The sequence below is a fragment of the Zootoca vivipara genome, chromosome 15, assembly GCF_965207765.1.
Source record: "Zootoca vivipara chromosome 15, rZooViv2.hap1.1, whole genome shotgun sequence".
Classification (NCBI taxonomy): Eukaryota; Metazoa; Chordata; class Lepidosauria; order Squamata; family Lacertidae; genus Zootoca; species Zootoca vivipara.
The window spans coordinates 8,295,053-8,316,677 of record NC_142598.1 but is presented as its reverse complement, the minus strand read 5'-3'; the positions used below and the strand labels follow the sequence as shown (position 1 = coordinate 8,316,677).

General features: G+C 46.6%; 1 protein-coding gene across 4 annotated transcripts in view; it reads left to right on the top strand.

Annotated features, from left to right (window-relative positions):
• Positions 1–21,625, top strand: part of DENND1C (DENN domain containing 1C) — a 50,452-nt gene that overhangs the window by 16,184 nt on the left and 12,643 nt on the right. For all 4 annotated transcript variants that reach the window (XM_088658333.1, XM_060268703.2, XM_060268702.2 and 1 more), the window contains 11 exons: positions 2,355–2,444; positions 4,367–4,417; positions 8,408–8,518; positions 9,519–9,619; positions 12,902–12,947; positions 13,430–13,531; positions 14,492–14,617; positions 15,633–15,734; positions 15,964–16,051; positions 17,721–17,761; positions 20,149–20,220. In XM_088658333.1, the coding sequence (XP_088514459.1) occupies positions 2,355–2,444; positions 4,367–4,417; positions 8,408–8,518; positions 9,519–9,619; positions 12,902–12,947; positions 13,430–13,531; positions 14,492–14,617; positions 15,633–15,734; positions 15,964–16,051; positions 17,721–17,761; positions 20,149–20,220 (930 nt within the window). The remainder of the gene's footprint in view (positions 1–2,354; positions 2,445–4,366; positions 4,418–8,407; positions 8,519–9,518; positions 9,620–12,901; positions 12,948–13,429; positions 13,532–14,491; positions 14,618–15,632; positions 15,735–15,963; positions 16,052–17,720; positions 17,762–20,148; positions 20,221–21,625) is intronic.

Sequence of the window (21,625 nt, the reverse complement as noted above, 5' to 3'; positions counted from 1 at the left end):
AAAAAGAAAAGAGAGAAAAAAAGAAAGAAAAAGAGGGAAAAAAACGGAAAATTTCTTCCTACTATTTACGACACGCTTCCCTTCTCCTAATCATTTTTCATGCTATACCTCTCTATTTCCCTCAATAGAATGTCATGGGAGGAGAGTCTTTATTAATAATAATAATAATAATAATAATAATGTATTATTTATACCCCGCCCATCCGACTGGGTTGCCCCAGCCACTCTAGGCAGCTTCCAACAAAAACCACAGTAAAATATCAAACATTAAACACTTCCTTATACAGAGCTGCCTTCAGATATCTTCTAAAAGTCAGATAGTTGTTTATGTCCTTTACATCTGATGGATGTCAAGGAAATCTTAGGCCGTGTACAGAATTTGTCTATTCATAACTGTCAGTAAAGTTAGCCTGCAATGATCCTGATAATTACCGGTACCACACACACTTGCAGCTGATGCTATTTCCTTTTGAAAAAGCTCAAAACCATCATGGTGTTCAACATTTTTGGCAAAACCTTCATATTTTGCACACACACACACACACACACACACACAAATTGCCATAAAAAGCTCAACAGCTTTTGAGTTCACTGGGTCCATCTTGTAGGCGATGGATTGGGGATTAAATATGTAGATTGACATTTCTACATCCCAATCCCAAAGAAGGGCAGTGCCAAAGAAAGCTCCAACTACCCGCACAATTGCACTCATTTCACATGCTAGCAAGGTTATGCTTAAAATTCTATAAGGCAGGCTTAAGCAGTATGTGGACCGAGAACTCCCAGAAGTGCAAGCTGGATTTTGAAGGGGCAGAGGAACCAGAGACCAAATTGCAAACATGCGCTGGATTGTGGAGAAAGCTAGAGAGTTCCAGAAAAACATCTACTTCTGTTTCATTGACTATGCAAAAGCATTTGACTGTGTGACCACAGCAAACTATGGCAAGTTCTTAAAGAAATGGGAGTGCCTGATCACCTCATCTGTCTCCTGAGAAATCTCTATGTGGGACAAGAAGCTACAGTTAGAAATGGATATGGAACAACTGATTGGTTCAAAATTGGGAAAGGAGTACGACAAGGTTGTATATTGTCTCCCTGCTTATTTAACTTACCGTATATGCAGAATTCATCATGCGAAAGGCTGGACTGGATTAATCCCAAGCCGGAATTAAGATGGCCGGAAGAAATAGCAACAACCTCAGATATGCTGATGACACAACCTTAATGGCAGAAAGTGAGGAGGTTTTAAAGAACATTTTAATGATGGTGAAAGAGGAGAGCACAAAATATGGTCTGAAGCTCAACATCAAAAAAACTAAGATCATGGCCACTGGTCCCGTCACCTCATGGAAAATAGAAGGGGAAGAAATGAGAGATTTTACTTTCTTGGGTTCCATGATCACTGCAGATGGTGACAGCAGTCACAAAATTAAAAGACGCCTGCTTCTTGAGAGAAAAGCAATGACAAAACCTAGACAGCATCTTAAAAAGCATTACCTTGCCGACAAAGGTCTGTATAGTTAAAGCTATGGTTTTCCCAGCAGTGATGTATAGAAGTGAGAGCTGGACCATAAAGAAGGCTGATCGCTGAAGAATTGATGCTTTTGCATTATGGTGCTGGAGTAGACTCTTGAGAGTCCCATGGACTGCAAGAAGATCAAACCTATCAATTCTTAAGTTAATCAGCCCTGAGTGCTCACTGGAAGGACAGATCCTGAAGCTGAGGCTCCAATACTTTGGCCACCTCATGAGAAGAGAAGACTCCCTGGAAAAGACCCTGATGTTGGGAAAGATGGAGGGCACAAGGAGAAGGGGACAACAGAGGACGAGATGGCTGGGCAGTGTTCTCAAAGCTACCAACATGAGTCTGACCAAACTACGGGAAGACAGGAGTGCCTGGCATGCTCTGGTCCATGGGGTCACGAAGAGTTGGATACGACTAAACGACAAATCCCTCATGTATAGGAGAAATACAAAAAGTAACACTATGTATCCAAATGCATTTTGCAAACTATTACTCATTTGAGTAATAGTCTCTCCTTTCTTAGCACAGACCAGCTGTTCCACTGTCTATGTCTATGTCTATGTCGCTGAACTATGTCGCTGAAACTGGTATAAAATGTTTTCTATGATGCCTCCAGATTATATGGAAGTGGAAGTATGTGGAGTTTAATGAACGAAGGGTTTTATATATATAAAAAAAATGGATGCATTATCGTTGAAAGACTAAAAATGTAAACAATTCCTCATCCATCTTCTTTTAATTTGTTGTGGTGTGTGTGTGTGTGTGTGTGTGTGTGTGTGTGTGTGTGTGTGTGTGTCCCTTTTTTAACAATTTATTGTTGTCTTACAAGGATCTAAAGAGGAGCAAATTGAAAATTTCCACTGAGAAGGATCCAAGCAAACAAGACAAGAGCCGGGATCTGGACTCTGGGACTGCATCAGTGAGTCAGGGGTGGGGGGGTGGGGGACATGTGTCCTTTACAGGGAATGAAAAACCCTAAAAAGGCACCTTGATTTTGCCCATCAGCAGTTAGCATCTGGAAAGCAGACTGAGAAGGCACACAAATCACCTGGTCACTTTCTTGCCCTGCTGTATTTCTACAGTATTTAATTCCCCCCCCCCCAGAGCGGCAGCCATGCTAGTCTCTTGCAGCAAAAACAACTGAGTCTTGTGGCACCTTAAAGACTAACAAATTTGAGCCCACAAAAGTTCTTCCGTAATAAATGAGTTAGTCTTTAAGGTGCCCCGAGACCCCTTGATTATTTAAATTATGGCAATTTTCTAAATTTGCACCGAGACATTTAGTTTTACACATATGCATCCTTTATACCAGGGGTGTCAAATTCAAATTCATCGGGGGCCGCATCAGCAGTTTGGTCACCCTCAAAGGGCCGGTTGTATCTGTAGGACTATGTGTCCACTCTTTATTATCATAAATTATTGTCACTGCATTCAATTATTACTGTTTTTTGTAATAATGTAAGTAATAACTAGCTCTGAAAGCAGAAACATAGTCAGAATAATGGCAAGTAGATATTCAAATGTACAATTATTGTACAATTTATTGAAAAATGATTTTTGGTAACTGCACTGGGTGGTGGAGGCTCGCTAGGGTTTCATGCAGGACCTTTGCAGAGCTACTGGAGATGCTGGGGTCCTTCTGCATGCAAGACAGATGTTCTGCCAGTGAGCCACCACCCTTCACCAAAGGGACTGGCTGAGGTTGACTCACTGAAGCTGCTCTCCTGATTCCAGGGTTTAAGGGCCAGAAGTATAAAGCAGCATCCTATGTTTCTGAGGAGAGGGAGAGGGAGAGGGAGAGGGAGAGGGAGAGGGAGAGGGAGAGGGAGAGGGAGAGGAAGAGGGAGGGGAGGAAGGAAGGAAGGAAGGAAGGAAGGAAGGAAGGAAGGAAGGAAGGAAGGAAGGAAGGAAGGAAGGAAGGAAAGAGGGGAGAGAAAGAAGAGTAGGAAATAAGGAAGAGAATAAAGAAGGAAAGAAAAAGAAAGAGGGAGAGAAGACGGAAAGGGAGAAAGAAAGGAAGTAGAGGGAAAGAAAGAATAATAAGAATAAGGGAGAGGAAGAAAGTTGGGAAGGACGGAAGGAAGAAAGGAAGGAAGTAATGAAGAAAGAAAGAAAGAAAGAAAGAAAGAAAGAAAGAAAGAAAGAAAGAAAGAAAGAAAGAAAGAAAGAAAAGAGGGAGCAGGAGGGAGAGAGGAAGGAAAGAGGTGAGAGAAAGAAGAGTAGAAAAGAAGGAATAAAGAAGGAAAGAAAAAGAAAGAGGGAGAGAAGACAGAGATAAAGAAGGAAGGAAGGAGAGGGAAAGAAAGAATAAGAACGAGAGAGAGGAAGAAAGAAAGGGAAGGGGGGGTCGCCGCCTTGATTCAGCGCCAGAAAAGAGCGCGAAGGGACCCAGGGGCAAAAAGCATTTCCCCGGCCCCAGCTGTTTGTCGGCGCTTTGTTGGCGCGGCGCTTCAGCAGTAAGGTCCCACTGCTGGGTCCCGCTGGGGCTGGGGCGCTCGGCAGGCCACATGACGAGGTCTGGCGGGCTGGATTTGGCCCCCGGGCCTTGTGTTTGACACCCATGCTTTATACAAATCTGTGTCCTTTTTTTAAAGTCCTTCTTCTGGGGATGCCCAAGTGACCATCCTATTGGGAGATCAGCCAACGCATGTAATGTGTGGCTTGATCTGGTGTAATATGCTGGTTGGCCAGACAGCTATTATCCATAAAAATAAGTGTGTGTGTGTGAGAGAGAGAGGGGGGGGGAGAGAGAGAGACTCAGACCACTTCCACAAGTTTTGTTTCACAGTCTTCTTCTAGCTGGACCAGATCATCACTAACCTCTTTCTTTGTCTCTTCCAGGTTTATTTCATTGTCCCTGACCAAGGCAAACTCCCCACCATTCCTGAAAGTGTAAGTCACTTTTGCAGTGTCTCGTGGAACTTTGAGAGAGGTGGTTGTGGTTTGTAGGGGCAGTGCTTGCTTTCTAAAGAGAGAGACACCAGCTTTCACAATTGTGGAAATGATGTCTCCTTTATCACCAGCCTTAAGGGTGGAGTAATCTAGGTCACACAAGCCTAGCTCCCTTGCTGGTGCCCAAACTCCACTTCAGCTCCACAGAGGAGGGCAACCAAAATGGTCAAAGGCCTGGAAACGATGCCTTATGAGGAACGGCTTAGGGAGCTGGGTATGTTTAGCCTGGAGAAGAGAAGGTTAAGGGGTGATATGATAGCCATGTTCAAATATACGAAAGGATGTCACATAGAGGAGGGTGAAAGGTTGTTTTCTGCTGCTCCAGAGAAGCGGACACGGAGCAATGGATTCAAGCTACAAGAAAGAAGATTCCACCTAAACATTAGGAAGAACTTCCTGACAGTAAGAGCTGTTCGACAGTGGAATTTGCTGCCAAGAAGTGTGGTGGAGTCACCTTCTTTGGAGGTCTTTAAGCGGAGGCTTGACAGCCATCTGTCAGGAATGCTTTGATGGTGTTTCCTGCTGGGCAGGGGGTTGGACTGGATGGTCCTTGTGGTCTCTTCCAACTCTAAGATTCTTTGATTCTATGGTAGGGGGCAACTCCAGAAAAACCAGATGACATTGAGGAGAAAAAAGAGGGGCAGCAGGCTGTAGATTCTGTGTGTTGCATGACTGCGGAAATGATAGCTCTTGTTGCAGTGGAGCGGCAAGGAGAGATTACCCACACTTTTGCTTTCCCTGTGCCTAGAAAGCATGATTCTGAGAGATTTTCTGCTTGTCCTCTGCTTACTAGATATGTGGTTTTCTCTTTGCACCACTGCTTTCCCCAGGAAGCTCACTCTTCCACACTGTATTGGAGCAGAGGTCAAACTGCAGGAAACCCAGTTAACAGTTGCTCCAATTCCGCGGTAAAGGATGGGTTTCTCCAGGGGAAAACGGTGGGGAAAGTGGAAGTCTGGATGAGCCCTGAATGGGCTGGGAAAGGACATGGTCTGGCAATGCTACGAAGATTTCAGAATAGAGAGAAGAGTGATTCATTGCAAAAGGGCATTTTCTCCAAGCAGAGTTGGGGAGCGGGCAGGAGTATAATGTGCAATGAATGGCAAACATAAGTCAGGTCTTGGGCCCAGTCTTCTTCAACATCTTTATCAATGACTTGGATGATGGGCTTGAGGGCATCCTGAGCAAGTTTGCAGACGACACCTAATTGGGAGTGGTGGCTAATACCCCAGAGGACAGGATCACACTTCAAAATGACCTTAACAGATTAGACAACTGGGCCAAAGCAAACAAGATGAATTTTAACAAGGAGAAATGTAAGGTACTACACTTGGGCAAAAAAAAATGAAAGGCACAAATACAGGATGGGTGACGCCTGGCTTGAGAGCAGTACATGTGAAAAGGATCTAGGAGTCTTGGTAGACCGCAAACTTGACATGAGTCAGCAGTGTGATGCAGCAGCTAAAAAAGCCAATGCAATTCTGGGCTGCATCAATAGGAGTATAGCGTCTAGATCAAGGGAAGTAATAGTACCACAGTATTCTGCTCTGGTCAGACCTCACCTGGAGTACTGTGTCCAGTTCTGGGCACCACAGTTCAAGAAGGATACTGACAAGCTGGAACGTGTCCAGAGGAGAGCAACCAAAATGGTCAAAGGCCTGGAAACAATGCCTTATGAGGAACGGCTTAGGGAGCTGGGTATGTTTAGCCTGGAGAAGAGAAGGTTAAGGGGTGATATGATAGCCATGTTCAAATATATAAAAGGATGTCATATAGAGGAGGGTGAAAGGTTGTTTTCTGCTGCTCCAGAGAAGCAGACACGGAGCAATGGATTCAAACTACAAGAAAGAAAATTCCACCTAAACATTAGGAAGAACTTCCTGACAGTAAGAGCTGTTCAACAGTGGAATTTGCTGCCCAGGAGTGTGTTGGTGTCTCCTTCTTTGGAGGTCTTTAAGCGGAGGCTTGACAGCCATAGTTTCAAGAATGCTTTGATGGTGTTTCCTGCTTGGCAGGGGGTTGGACTGGATGGCCCTTGTGGTCTCTTCCAACTCTATGATTCTATGACTCTATGATTCTAGGTGCAACCTAGGGGAAGGAGGGGATTGTTTTTTGTCTGTTTTTTTTTTTGAAGGAGGGGATTGTGAAAAGTGGGAATAGGAGGGCAAGATGGGGATTTTTGCTGCATTTTTGTGGACAGGCTGCTGCTGCACTTTAAACAGCTGTGTGACAGGTAAGCAATGCAAGAGCTGGACCTGTTCCTAGCACAAGAGATGTAAGAGGAGAGAAAGGGATTGTATTTCAATGGCAGAGCACATGACGCGCAAGCAGAAGGTCCCTGGTCCAATCCCTGCTGTTTCAGAAGATCAAATGTGATGCAACACAGGCAGAACACGAAGGCACAGAAATAACCAAAGTCTTACTGTATTAATAGGAAATAAGGTAAACGCAAAGTACAGGCGATACACGGTGGATCAGCAACGACGCGACAGACAGGTTGCCGGCGTTTAAGACCTGTTTCGCCCAGGAGCTTAGGCCACCTCATTCTCCTCTAACTAAGAATATAAAGAATACAAGATGCTGAATTTGCAAAATTAACAAGAAAACACTGTGGCCTAAGCCTAAATAAGAAACTGTACTTTCACTAAAGAAGATACCACTGAAGAAGCCCAATATTGGGCGAAACAGGTCTTAAACGCCGGCAACCTGTCTGTCGCGTCGTTGCTGATCCACCGTGTATCGCCTGTACTTTGCGATTACCTTATTTCCTATTAATACAGTAAGACTTTGGTTATTTCTGTGCCTTCGTGTTCTGCCTGTGTTGCATCACATTGGAACTCTGCACGTTTTGGCAGCATTGGCCCATTGTTTCGGTTTCAGAAGATCAGGCAGCAGTTGATGGGAGAAAGACTTCTGCTGGAGATCAACTGTCAAGAGTAGGCAGCACTGATTTAGATGCCAAAAGTAGGGAGAGGACCATGATTTCACTCCAGTAGTCAAAATACACCACCATCAGGATGCTATTAAGCAGAACAGTTTCTAGGCAAAATTAAAAAATTCCTTCAGTAGCACCTTAAAGACCAACTAAGTTTATATTTTGGTATGAGCTTTCGTGTGCATGCACACTTCTTCAGATACACTAATCTATCTGAAGAAGTGTGCATGCACACGAAAGCTCATACCAAAATATAAACTTAGTTGGTCTTTAAGGTGCTACTGAAGGAATTTTTTTATTTTGCTTCGACTCAGACCAACACGGCTACCTACCTGTAACTAGTTTCTAGGCAAATAGAGGTGAGGTACATAGACATTGGAAACAGCTGGTCCACACTAAGAAAGGAGAGACTGCAGCTCCAATGAGTGATAATTTACAAAATGCATTTGGATACACAGTGTTCCCCTTTGTATTTCTCCCACACGCGTGGGATAGGAGGTTTAAATCTCCATCTACAGATTTAGTCCTCAATCCATCTCCTACAAGATGGACCCAGTGAACACAAATGGTGTTGTGCTTTTTATGGCAAAGCTTTTTTGTGTGCGCGCGAAAAATATGAAGGTTTTGCCCCCAAATGTTGAGCTTTTTTGAAAAAAATCTCCCCAGCCCCACTCCACAAAAAACACATGATGTTTTTGAGCTTTTTTAAAAGGAAATGTGCTAAAATCTACACTTCCGAGATTGGTTGCCATATGTCTGGATTTTCCCAGACATTAAAGCGATTTCTGCCTGGACATTGTGCTGAGGCTGGGCATTTCCTGGTGTCCTGTTGCCCCTAGAACAAAGACAACAGAAGATGAAATAAGAGAGCTGGGTGCATTGTACTGCCATGGGTGACACAGAGTACAACAGAAGGCAGAGAACAATTGGGGGAGGGGGACATTGTGCCAAATCTGCACTGGAGAGCCTAACCGGACATTGGCTCCTTCCCACAGAGGAACCTGACAGAATTTGTTGTGGCCGTGGATGCAAACAACATGTTGCGCCTGTATGCAAGCCTCCTCCACGAGCGACGGATCCTGCTCACCACCAGAAAACTCAGCACGGTGAGGGCAAGTGGATGCTTTGGGGGGGGGAGGGGGGAACCTAGACACATATAAAAAATGCTGCGATAATGCTTTAGGAAAAACAGTGTGTGTGTTTGTGTATGTGTGTATAGTATATATAAAATTTCCCATTAGCTCACCATCGCCATCTAGTGTCACATTTGTAGAATACATTCAAAACACTCTCAAAACGTTGTGTTTGCAGCTGTACAGCTGGGTTGCAGGTCTCAGGGAGGAGAAAGTTGCCAGGTCTCAGGCCCGGCTCTAGGGGTAGTCATGGTGGCGTGGGGCGCCAGGGCGCTGGGCCGGCAGGAGGACGCTGCACGGTGAAGCCGTGCTGCACCTGCCCATCCACCAGGGCGCATACCTGCCAAGTTCCTCTCTGAAAAATAAGGGACCGGACCGGAAGTAGCATACTGGAAGTAGTGCGGCGGGCATTTTGGAACTGGGCAGAGCAGCACCAAAAGTCGCTTCTGAGCATGCTCCGCCCAGTTCCAAAATGGCCGCCGTGCCAGAATAAACCGGGGGAAAACAAAAAAAAATCTGTTTTTTCGGCTGGGGACAGCTGGAAAAACAGGGGTTTCCCAGGGAAAACGGGAGACTTGGCAGCTATGCCAGGGCGGGGGCGCCGGAGCGATCTCCGTGCCAGGGCGCCCGACCGGCTTGAGACGGCCCTGCCAGGTCTCCTGTGGTTCAAGCCCCAAATTGCAAGGGGCAGAGGTCTGGGAGTTGGGGGGGGGGAGGCTGCCTGGTAGGGAGAGGTCTAGCGGTGGTGACATAGTGGAAAATGGGCTAGCCTGACACCCACCTACCCACCTCCTGAATCTGGAGGAGACCCCAAAACGTCAGGCCAAAATCCTGGCAATTTTCAGGAAGAGGACAGGGGCTAAATCCACCTGTAAGGCACAGGCTGTAACTTGGAGGGTGGTTCTGGTCTTCCGAGCAGAGTCAGGCCATCCTAAGGGAAATTTCCTAACGCCCCCCCTCTCTCTCCCTGCAGCTCACAGCCTGTGTTCAGGCATCCCTCTCCATGTTATATCCCATGCACTGGCAGCACATCTACATCCCAGTGCTGCCTTCGCACCTCCTTGACTACTGCTGGTGAGAACTTTACGTTTCTTCTTTTTGAAAAACTGGGCAGGGCAGGGGGTAAGACTGAAAGTTGGGAGCGGGTGGCGCTGTGGTCTAAACCACTGAGCCTCTTGGGCTTGCCGATCAGAAGGTCGGCGGTTCGAATCCCCACAACAGGGTGAGCTCCCGTTGCTCTGTCCCAGCTCCTGCCGACCTAGCAGTTTGAAAGCACACCAGTGCAAGTAGATATATAGGTACCACTGTGGTGGGAAGGTAAAAGGCGTTTCCATTCGCTCTGGCTTCCGTCACAGTGTCCCATTGCGCCAGAAGTGGTGTAGTCATGCTGGCCACAGGACCTGGAAAGCTGTCTGTGGACAAACACCGGATCCCTCGGTCTGAAAGCGAGATGAGCGCCACACCTCATAGTCGTGTTGGGGGGGGGGAAGCCACAGGGTGTGTCTGGGGGGGGGGAGCTGTCTCCCAGAGCCTATGCCCAATGACCCAGCCATTTAAATAAAACTTAGAAGCCTGTCAGATTTCCTAGGAGCCAGATGGATGTGGGGAGAGACAGGGCTATGAGGCACCCCCTGAGAACAGAGACCCTGTTCCTGTTTGCGTGGTCCTGTTTTTTTAAAAAAATTATTTATGATTTTCAATTTTATACATTTCAATAACTTTACAATCATTTTGACATTTCAAAACTCGACTTCCTTCCCCCCCTTTCTGCAGTTCCTTATTTTTAATATTTTCTGCACATCTAAATTAACGGAATTTGCTCGTTTATTCATCTGCTTTAAATATATGCTCTTATAAGACTGCAGGTTCTTACAACAATCCTGCCAATGTTTTTATCTGTTTTCCTGTTTGCGTGGTCTGAACCCCCTCCCCACAGGGGCGGACTTTGGTCTCAAAATTCCCTCCCAGTGTGGCAGAACCAGCCACACTACTGCCCTAAATCTGCCTTTGCCCTCACCCAGTACCTTCCAACCAGTGCTTCACTGAGAGATATACAGGCTCAGATCATCCTGGCCAGTGCCGGATTTACATATAAGCTAAACAAGCTATAGCTTAGGGCCCTACTCTCTTTGGGGGGGGGCAAAAAAATGTAAAGGGGAAAAAACACCTGAATGTACATTTCCAAAATATAAGATACAAAACAAATAAAATAAAACCTACATACAGCAACAGTGTTTTGTGTTGTGTAGGCTCCTATGATGTAGGTAATGGGCCCCCATCATTTTAAGTTAGAGCTTAATAATTATTTCACTATTTGTTGTCACAACACTATTAATATACTTCTTCTTAATTGTATTTCAGTTCAACACATACTTTGAAAAAATACAGATTTTGTTATGTGCAAATGGCTTTAGATACCTATTAGGTCCATAAATTACCATATAGCATATATTCTACACAAAAAACAGCCACAATTTGTTGTTGACAAAAGACAGCTGGACATATTACTTTCAGTAGCTTAGGGCCTCATCAAACCTCAATCCGACTCTGTTCCTGGCATCTGACTTGGGGGGGGGGGGTTGCTGGGAAAATGGCCTATAAATAAACAGGTAGCGATGGTGATGTCTGCAAAGAATCAACAGCAAGAGCAAGGTAGGCACCATGCATAGACCCTCAGCAGCCGGTTGCTGTTTCTTATCCTGACAATCTGAGTCTCCGCTGCTGTGATTTGGGAAGCTGTAGTTCAAATCAAGTCTCTGTTGTAGACAAATGGACGCAGTAGGGATGCAGGTGGTGCTGTGGGTTAAACCACAGAGCCTAGGGATTGCTGATCAGAAGGTCGGCAGTTCGAATCCCTGTGACGGGGTGAGTTCCCGTTGCTCGGTCCCAGCTCCTGCCCACCTAGCAGTTCGAAAGCACGTCAAAATGCAAGTAGATAAATAGGAACTGCTACAGTGGGAAGGTAAACGGCGTTTCCGTGTGCTGCTCTAGTTCACTAGAAGCAGCTTTGTCATGCTGGCCACATGACCTGGAAGCTATACGCCGGCTCCCTCGGCCAATAATGTGAGATGAGCGCGCAACCCCAGAGTCGGTCATGACTGGACCTAATGGTCAGGGGTCCCTTTACCCTTTACCTTTACCTAGTTCAAATCAAGTCTCTGTTGTAGACAGAGGACCGAAAGGTGGAGCATCAAGTTGAACAAAAGAAAAAGAAGTGTTTCCCTGTACTCCCACCCCTGGGCTTGCCCCCATGTCTCTGACATCTGCTGTGGCGAGGCTTGGACCCCTCCCAGTGCCTAGGGGTGGTTACAAAAGGTAAAGGGGCCCCTGACCATCAGGTCCAGTCATGTCCGACTCTGGGGTTGCGGCGCTCATCTTGCTCTATAGGCCTAGCGAGCCGGCGTTTGTCCGCAGCTAGCTTCCAGGTCATGTGGCCAGCATGACAAAACTGCTTCTGGCGAACCAGAGCAGCGCACGGAAACGCCATTTACCTTCCCGCCGGAGCGGTCCCTATTTATCTACTTGCACTTTGATGTGCTTTCGAACTGCTAGGTGGGCAGGAGCTGGGACTGAGCAATGGGAGCTCACCCCGTCACAGGGATTCGAACCGCTGACCTTCTGATCAGCAAGCCCTAGGCTCTGTGGTTTAACCCACAGTGCCACCTGGGTCCCCTCCCAGGGCCTAGGGGTGTTTACAAGAGGACCTTGTGCCTAATTCATTGCAAAGGTAGAAATGTGAGCTGCGAACTTCAATGAACATTAAAAGCAGGAATCTTTGGTGTATTTAAAGACATAAATTTCATATTTTTTTTGTGTGTGTGTGTGTGTGTGTGTGTGTGTGTGTGTGTGAGAGAGAGAGAGAGAGAGAGAGAGAGAGAGAGAGAAATATGAAAGACAGTGCTTAGAAGTATCATTGTTTTCCCTGGAAAGCCCTTACCTATCTGATCTGCTTTAAGCCTGCGTGTGTTTCCCCACAGAAGGACTTTTCCCTGTTCTCGAGGCCATGCCCCATGGCTCTAGGGGCAAAGTAAGTCAGGCAGGCTTCAATGGAGCCTGGGTGGCCAGGGCCGTAGCTAGGGGGTGGTGAGGAAGGTCACCGCTGGGGCACAGGTGAAGGGGGGGTGCAAAACCAGCTAAATAATATGTTCATAAAAATGTCTATAAATAAAAATATTGATAATTGCCTCATAAGAAAAGGTTTTAAATAGAGGGTATTTATTGGGGGGCGGGGTTGGAGGAGAGGTGGAAAGAAGAACTAATTTGTCCATGGCTAGGGGACGCAATCTGGACGGTTCTGAGCCCACCCAAATCTGTTACCAGCTCTGACTTTCTTTCCTTCCTCCCTTTCTTCGACAGTGCCCCCATGCCCTACCTCATAGGAATCCACACCAGCTTCATGGAGGTAAGCTTGCCAATCTATTCTGCCCCTGGCCTCACAGGTCAGTTCTCATGAGCCTGCAGCTGAGTCCTGCAATCCCTGGCCCCAGAGGCACAGAACATCCATGTAATGAAGAGTAGGGGAGCCAACATGTTCCATGAATAGGTGCAAGAGGATGGACAGGGTGGGTGGGTGGGTGGGTGGGAAGAAACTCTGGTCAACATCAACGGAACCTCGACACCCAGGGCAGCCGCCATTTTGTGGTCACTCGTAGTGTAGGCTGTACGGTACTGTTGAGCAAAGTCTGTTTGTTCCATACTTCAGTCCATAGCTGCCAAGTCTCCCGTTTTCCCCGGGAAATCCCCGTTTTTCCAGCTGTTCCTGGAGAGATCAGGTGGAGCTGGGTCACATTTAACATTCATGACAGCGGTTTCCAAAGGCAGTGAATAGAAGAGCAAGCAGTGTCTCTCTTTTAGTTTCTCTCTTTTTGTCTTTGATTCTTCCAGAGAGTGAGGAGCAAGGCCCTGGAAGATGTCGTCATTCTCAACATCGACAACAACACCTTTGAGTCACCCTTCCAGGACCTGGAAGACCTCCCAAGTGATGTAGTTAGTATTGATTTCATAAGATGGTGATGATAAATATCAATAATAAACTATAGTGCAGGTAGTTTTGATGTCCTTCTGAACACCCTGGGTCCTTGGTGGTTTCCTTCCTTTATTCTTTTCTCCCACTGATAGCCCCTCTTCTTCCCCACTGCTTCGAATTATCACAGCTATCTTCTAACAGTTGTTTTTTATGTATGCAAAGTTTAGCTTCCAGTACTAAACTTCCACTTTAAAGCAACTGATTCATTGCTGCCCCCTCTTCTTTTCAGAAAATCTATCAGCTGAAAATGTATTAGCAGAACTGGAAGATGGGAAATGGCCCTGCATAAACTCTTGGGCTATTCTGCCAATGTGTGAAAATTGCAGTTTTCTGCTATGTTCTGACAGAGGGAGTTGAGCTATTTGAGAGAGAGTTCATTTATTTTTATTTTTGCTTAGTATTGTTCTTTAACTCTCTAACTTCCACATACGATTCATAAAACAATTCAGGTTTTGAGCTTTTTCAGATACAGTACATCCCATACAGAAGAAGGTCATAAACTCCTAATGATTGCCACATAACTCCCATACAGTGGGTTTTTACAAAAAGTACACTTATTAAAATCAATGGACCTAACTTAAGGCTCATCCACACTCGCGCTTGTCATGTGCCTAGAAAACACGACCCCCCTTCCCCCGATCCTTTCCCAGGGACGACCCGCTTTTTAGTTCTAAATCGGAACAAATGGCAATCCATGAAAAACCCAAATTGCTGTTTGCTCCGATTGATTCTTCCTTTGCTGGGACTTCTTCTTACTTTTTGAAATTTGGCAACCCTACGGCAATGGGACATATGACAGGACCCTGGCACTTGGTTAGGGCTTCTGGGTACAAATTGTGGTTGAGACACCCTCTTGCGATTTGATGGAAGGACCCCCTGATCGAGGAAGAGCTTGTAACCCTCCTCCTCTCCCTGCACAGGTCTCTCTGTTGAAGTTCCAGCTGAAGAAACAGACCGCGACTACTGGGGATGGAGTCGCCCGAGCTTTCCTTAGGGCACAGGCACTGCTGTTTGGCAGCTACCGCGAGGCTCTTGTTTGCAACCCGGTGAGTAGCTGGGCTCCTCTTGGTTCAAAGTTTGTGCGAAGAAGCAATGATGGATGCTCAGTAAACAGGCTGCCTGGAAGCAACTTCTCCTTATCCCACGTGAACACTTGCGATGCATACCTATATTAGGGTGACCAGACGTCTCCATTTCCCGGGGACAGCCCCCGGATTTGCAAATAAGTCCCCGGACATATTCCATCCCCGGAATGTCCCCGGATTTCATCTAATGTCCCCGGGAAATGCAGCTGTGGCAGTCTCAGCAGCCCGGAGCAGTTGGCTCTGGCTGGCTTCAGGAGCTGCTCGGAAGTCCCCATATGATGGTGGTGGTGTAGGGGCACTAAGATGCAGCTTCTGGGCTGCCTCCACCTTCCCTGACCCCAGCAACTAAGCTGCGAAGGGAGGCTTCATGCTGCCCATCGGAGCAGCCTCCCAACTTCTACTTGCGTGCAAGCAGGAGCAAGGGGGGGGATCTCTCAGCTGTGAAGGGAGGCTTCACGCTGCCTATCAGAGCTTGCGTACAAGCAGGAGGGGGCAGGGATTTTTCAGTTAGGCAAAGGGAAGCCTCTCTTCCCAGCTAGTAGGAATGGGATTGGGGCTGCTCAGATGAAAAAGGAGGCATCGCGCTGCCCGAGCCTTGCCACTGCCGCTGCTCTCAGCCCTCCTTCTCCACCTTCCATGCCTGACCCACAGCACACGGCTTCCCCACCACCACCGAAGAACTAACCACTCAGGGGCTGCCCAGGCTCATGGAGAAAGAAGACAGAAGCCTTGGAGGAACGAGAAACATGGTGGTTGAGGTCAAGGTGGCTGCCGCCCCCCTGCCACCACCATCGCTGCAGCATCAGTGTCCCGAACGTGTAGTATTTAATGAATGAATGAATTAATTAAATTGTCCCCAGATTCATTGGAAAAAACCTGGTAACCTTAACCTATATTGCTTGCAAGCGTCTCTCTCTCTCCCACCCTCCAGCCACACTGACTATTACCTCCCAACTTCTCTCTCTTCTCTCTGCAGGGAGAGCCCATCTCCTTTTGCAAAGACACCTTCTTGCAACAAGGCTCCTGTGCCATGCAGGCTTTCCTCCAGCGGGCCGTGCACCTGCAGCTCTTCAAGCAGGTATGGGCTGATGGAGAAACAAAGAAGATGCTCTTCCACAATTTGAGCACCACTATCAAATGGCCAGGCAGACAGAAGGCATTGAACTGTTCTCCCCTTCCTTGTGTGTACCAGTTGTTGACGCTGTGTGTGCTTCCTTCTCCCGTGGAAGATGACTTCTTCCCGCCTGTTTTCTAATGGCTTCCTTTGTTTCTCTCCCCAACACTGCACCCAACCTCAACTCCACCAGTTCGTAGATGACCGCCTGGAGAAGCTGAATGCAGGAGAGGACTTCTCTGACCTCTTTGAGCAGGAGATCAACAGAAGCCTGTCCCCAGGTAGGGCAGAACTTCACTTGCTTTTACTCTTCAGCTGATAAACATGGAAATGGATCCACAAACGATCCACCGAGCCACAGGTCGTATGGCCTCCTCAACACACCTCCCTTTGGGGGGTACTTCAAAGGTTAAGCTTTGACAACAGCGAAGTGAGAGCAAGAATTTACTGGGAGACTCCTGAGATTGTAGGATGCTTCCACATTAGGGATTGTAACCAGTTACTCTGACATAGAGTAGACTCATAGAAAGCAATGGACATGACTCACTTAGGTCCATGGGTCTCCCCTGAGTGTAACTTAATTGGATACAGCCTTAGGGCACTAGGAAGGTGTGGTTAGCAACACTTTCCAATGATATACAAACTCTGGAACTCCCTGCCTATTGATATCAGGCTGGCACCTTTATGGTATTCCTTTTGGTGTCTGCTGAATACATTCTTATTTAATAATAAGAATTATTATTTTATTATTTATACTCTGCCCCTCTGGCTGGGTTGACCCAGACAAGCCTACTCAGATGTTTGGAAAGTCTATAGGAGTTTTAATTAGTTTCCGTCTTATTTTATGGTGATTTTAAGGTAGGGTTGCCATAGGTCCAGAATTTCCTGGATATAGCCGGGAAAAGGTCGCTTAAATGTCCATGAAAATCTGTATTGGCAACCCATGTTGGCAGTTCGCTTTTGGCAATTTCCCTTAAAAATGGCTCAAAACCTAAGGAAAGCTCAACAACTTGGCCACCCCCCCCCCAAAAAAAAACTGAACAACTTTTTGAAATATGGCAACCCTATTTTAATCTTCTGTATATTTTAAATTGTCCATGGAGTTTTCTTGGAAGGGATACTGGAGTGGCTTGCCAGTTCCTTCTCCAGGTGGATCACGTTTAGTCAAAACTCCCCACTATGACCTGTCCATCTTGGGTGGCCCTGCATGGCATAGCTCATAGCTTGTCTGAGTTATTCAAGCCCCTTCACCATGACAAGGCATTGATCCATGAAGGGGATCAATGATCAATGATCCATAAAGCTACGAACATGAGTTTGACCAAACTGCGGGAGGCAGTGCAAGACAGGAGTGCCTGGCGTGCTATGGTCCATGGGGTCACGAAGAGTCGGACACAACTAAACGACTAAACAAATATTTTAAATTGCGGTTGTACATTTTTAGTGATAAGTATATTGTTTTATCTTCTTCTTTTTGGAAACTGCTTTGAGGGGTTTTCCCCTTCAAGTGGTATAGAACAGGCATCCCCAAACTGTGGCCCTCCAGATGTTTTGGCCTACAACTCCCATGATCCCTAGCTAACAGGACCAGTGGTCAGGGATGATGGGAATTGTAGTCCAAAACATCTGGAGGGCCGAAGTTTGGGGATGCCTGGTATAGAATTTCAATAAAATAAGTACGGTAAGTAGATCAGTTTGTGGGAATCCCATGACGTTTCCCTACCAGCACCCACCCACACATTTCGCGCTACATTTAGGAGCCTTTCTGTGTAGGGAATGTGTTCAGGGCTGCTTTCTGCATCAAGTTCTTCACAGGGAATGGGTGCTTTGTATATTGGTGGGCAGATATAAGGAGTTACTCTGAATATACAGTTCAAATCTCTGTGAAGGCAAAGTCAAGGCCCTCAGGGACACTCACCTGTCCTCACCTGTGCTCTCTTCCCTCCCCAGGTAGCATGCATTCCTATCAGCTATGGGTGGAGAACTTAAAGGTAAATTAATGAAGCACCATCCATCTTCTTTTACCTTGTTATCTCTTTTCCTCACAGCTACTTGTTTTGTTTGCGCTGAGGTCTTTCCTAGGCTGTCTTTTAGGGCCAAGCCCCCAGAAAGCAGCTTACATAATATAAGCGTGAAATTATAAAATTGGGACATTTGATTAAAAAGTCACCCACCATAAAGTATCGTGAAAGACCACACTAGGAATAAATGAAGATAAAACAGCAGTGGAACAAAAACAGGGATAAATAACATTCATCTCAGGATAATTCCACACAAACATGTAAAGCTCTTCAGCACATTTTATTCTCATCTTTTAAAAAATGTGACTTGACTTCAGGGAGGTTTGGTTTTGTATTTTTATCTTGAGAGAGGCTACAAAAAAGTCTTGCTGTGATTATTAACAGTGTGGCCATAAACATGCTTGTGCTGTTGAAGAAGAAAACCTAAGAAAGGGGTTTGCCCAAAGCCGCTTTTGGCAGATGTGGGACTTGAACCCTTGTCTTCCAGATCCAAGCCCAGCTCTAGATGTCTGGGTCCGTTGACCATGCAATGAGTAGGTAAACAAAAGGTAAAGGACCCCTGGACGGTTCAGTCCAGCCGAAGGCGACTATTTCATCTCGCTTTCAGGCCAAGGGAGCTGGTGTTTGTCCACAGATATCTTTCTGGGTCATGTGGCCAGCATGACTAAACCGCTTCTGGTGCAACGGAACACTGTGACGGAAACCAGAGTGCACGGAAATGCCGTTTACCTTCCTGCCGCAGCCTTACCTATTTATCTACTTGCACTGGTGTGCTTTTGAACTGCTAGGTTGGCAGGAGCTGGGACAGAGCAATGGGAGCTCACCCCATGGTGCAGATTTGAGCCTCCAACCTTCCGATTGGAAAGCCCAAGAGCAGGGGTTGGCAACCTAAGGCCCATGGGTCACAAGCAGCCCATGGGGGTCGTTTAATCTGCCCATGGACCCCTGCTGCCTACTCAGTCGTCTCCCATGCGCTGCGGAGAGCAGAGCGGGGACCGCCTTCTGCAATGCTGGCCAGCTTCTCATTGGCTGCAGGAAGCTCCTGCAGCCAATGGGAAGCTGCACATGCCTCCTCCACGCCGGAAGGAGCGCCAGAAGTAGCATTTGCTCCTGCATGCACACACACTCCGGCCCACCGCGGTGTCTGCAGGACCGTGAACCAGCCCAAGCCACAAAAACTTTGTCGACCCCTGCCCAAGAGACTCAGTGGTTTAGACCACAGCGCCACCTGCGTCCCATGCAATGAGTAGAATTCACCCAACCATGAGCCACCATTAAGTGTAGCAGAGTGGGAGAGGTCAGGATCCCGGGAGAGGGAATTGCAGTTGGAGCAGGGTCTGGAGCCAAGAAAGCAATGGTGCGATTCTGCCCAATCCACCAGGCAGGGCAGGGTGAGCACAGGCCTCCTGGATTCTCTGAGCTCTGTGTTTTGGTCCTTGATGTGGGCTGGTGAAATTTAATGGCTAAGAGTCAGAGCATGAATCTCCTTCTCAACATCAGTGCACACACACCCGATCTGCGGTTTGGAGGTAGTAGTAGTGACTTAATTTACAAGATTCTTGCTTTTTTGTTTCTTATTTATTTATTTATTTATTTTTAATTATTTATTATTAAGTTATAATCATAAGGACCCAGGTGGCGCTGTGGGCTAAACCACTGAGCCTAGGGCTTGCTGATCAGAAGGTCGGCGGTTCGAATCCTCGCGATGGGGTGAGCTCCCGTTGCTCGGTCCCAGCTCCTGCCAACCTAGCAGTTCGAAAGCACACCAAAATGCAAGTAGATAAATAGGAACCGCTACAGCGGGAAGGTAAACGGCGTTTCCATGTGCTGCTCTGGTTCGCCAGAAGTGGCTTTGTCATGCTGGCCACATGACCTGGAAGCTATACGCCAATAATGCGAGATGAGCGCGCAACCCCAGAGTCGGTCACGACTGGACCTAATGGTCAGGGGTCCCTTTACCTTTACCTTTAATAATCATAAATAAGAAAGAGGCTGCATTTTAATTTTAATGTATTTAATATTGTTTTTAAGTTGTATTTTAATCAGTTGTTTTATATCTAGTGTTAGCCGCCCTGAGCCCGACCTTGGCTGGGGAGGGCGGGGTATAAATAAAATTTAATATTTATTTGTTTTATGGACTGCAGTTTGCACAAGCCGACACACACAGGCCGGGGGACTTGCTTCCTTCCTGCACATCAAATGATTGTCCCAATGGCCGGGAATTATATCAATTATATCAAGCTCCCTTGCATAGCATCCTTGCCCACTAGTGTCTTTTGAATGTGCTGTTCCTAATAGATGGATGCCTATGCTTCATCTCTCTCTCTCTCTCTCTCTCTCTCTCTCTCTCTCCTTAGAAAGGTGGAGGAGCCCTGATAAGTACCATGAAAAACAAGACCAATCCAGCTGTCAGGAATGCATATCAATATGTAAGGCATTTTTTTTCATAGTATTTAGTCAGAATCTCCTTTCTTGTAACTTGAGGCCATTGGTTTGGGTCCTACCCCCAGAAAAAACAAGCTTGCTCCATCCTCCATGTGACAGCCCGTTGGCATACCTGCCAAGTTGCTGTCGGAGAAATAAGGGACCAGGTGGAAGTAGCAGACCGGAAGTAGCGCTGCCGCCATTTTGGAACTGGGCAGAGCATGCTCAGAAGTGACTTTTGATGCTGCTTTGCCCAGTTCCAAAATGGCCGCCGCGCCAGAAGTCGCACTGCAGCCATTTTGGAACTGGGCAGAGCAGCATCAAAAGTCGCTTCTGAGCATGCTCCGCCCAGTTCCAAAATGGCCGCCGTGCCAGAATAAACCGGGAAAAAACAAAAAAATCTGTTTTTTCAGCTAGGAACAGCTGGAAAAATGGGGATTTCCCGGGGAATACGGGAGACTTGGCAGCTATGTGTTGGATATTTGAAGATGGCTCTCATATCCACTTTTCTCCAGGCTAAACATCCCAAACTCCCTCAACTGTTCCTAATAAGGCTTAGTTTCCAGACTCTTGATAGTCTTGATTCCCCTCCTCTGCACACATTTCAGCTTGTCAATATCCTTCCTAAATTGCGGCACCCAGAACTGGACACAAGACTTCAGGTGTTGTCTGACCAAGGCAGAGTAGAGTGATACTATTGCTTCCCTTGATCTCGACGCTAGACTTCGATTGATGCAGCCTAGAACAGCATTAGCTATCTTTTGCTACTGCATCACACTGTTGCCTCATGTTAAAGCTTGTGGTCCACTAAGACCCCAGATTTGTCACATGCACTGCTAGTAATCCAGGCTCCCCATCTTATATTTGTTCATCTGGTTCTTCCTCAGTGTAGAACCTTATGAACCCTATTGAATTTCATTCTGTTTGTCTGGTCCCAGTTCTCCAGTCTGTAAAGGTTATTTTAATCCTGATTCTGTCTTCTGCAGCATTAGTTGCCCAGTTTGGAGTCATCTGCAAGTTTGATGGGCATCCCCTCAGTTCCCAGCAACCCTTAACAAACTACGTTGCCCAGAATTCTTTCAGGGAAAGAATGTGCTTTGAATGTGCTTTTAAGTACGGTCGTACCTTGGAAGTCAAACGGAATCCATTCCGGAAGTCCGTTCAACTTCCAAAATGTTTGGAAACCAAAGTTCGGAAATCAGAAGCTGCGGAAGTCGCGTCAGACGTTCAGCTTCCAAAAATAGTTCGCAAACCGGAACAGTCACTTCTGGGTTTGCGGCGTTCGGGAGCCAAAATGTCCGAGAACTAAGCTGTTCGAAAACCAATGTATGACTGTAGTTGCAGTGAGGGTTTTGCAAATTCCAACTAGTAGGATGCAATGTTGAAGACTGCACAAAATGGCTATGTTTA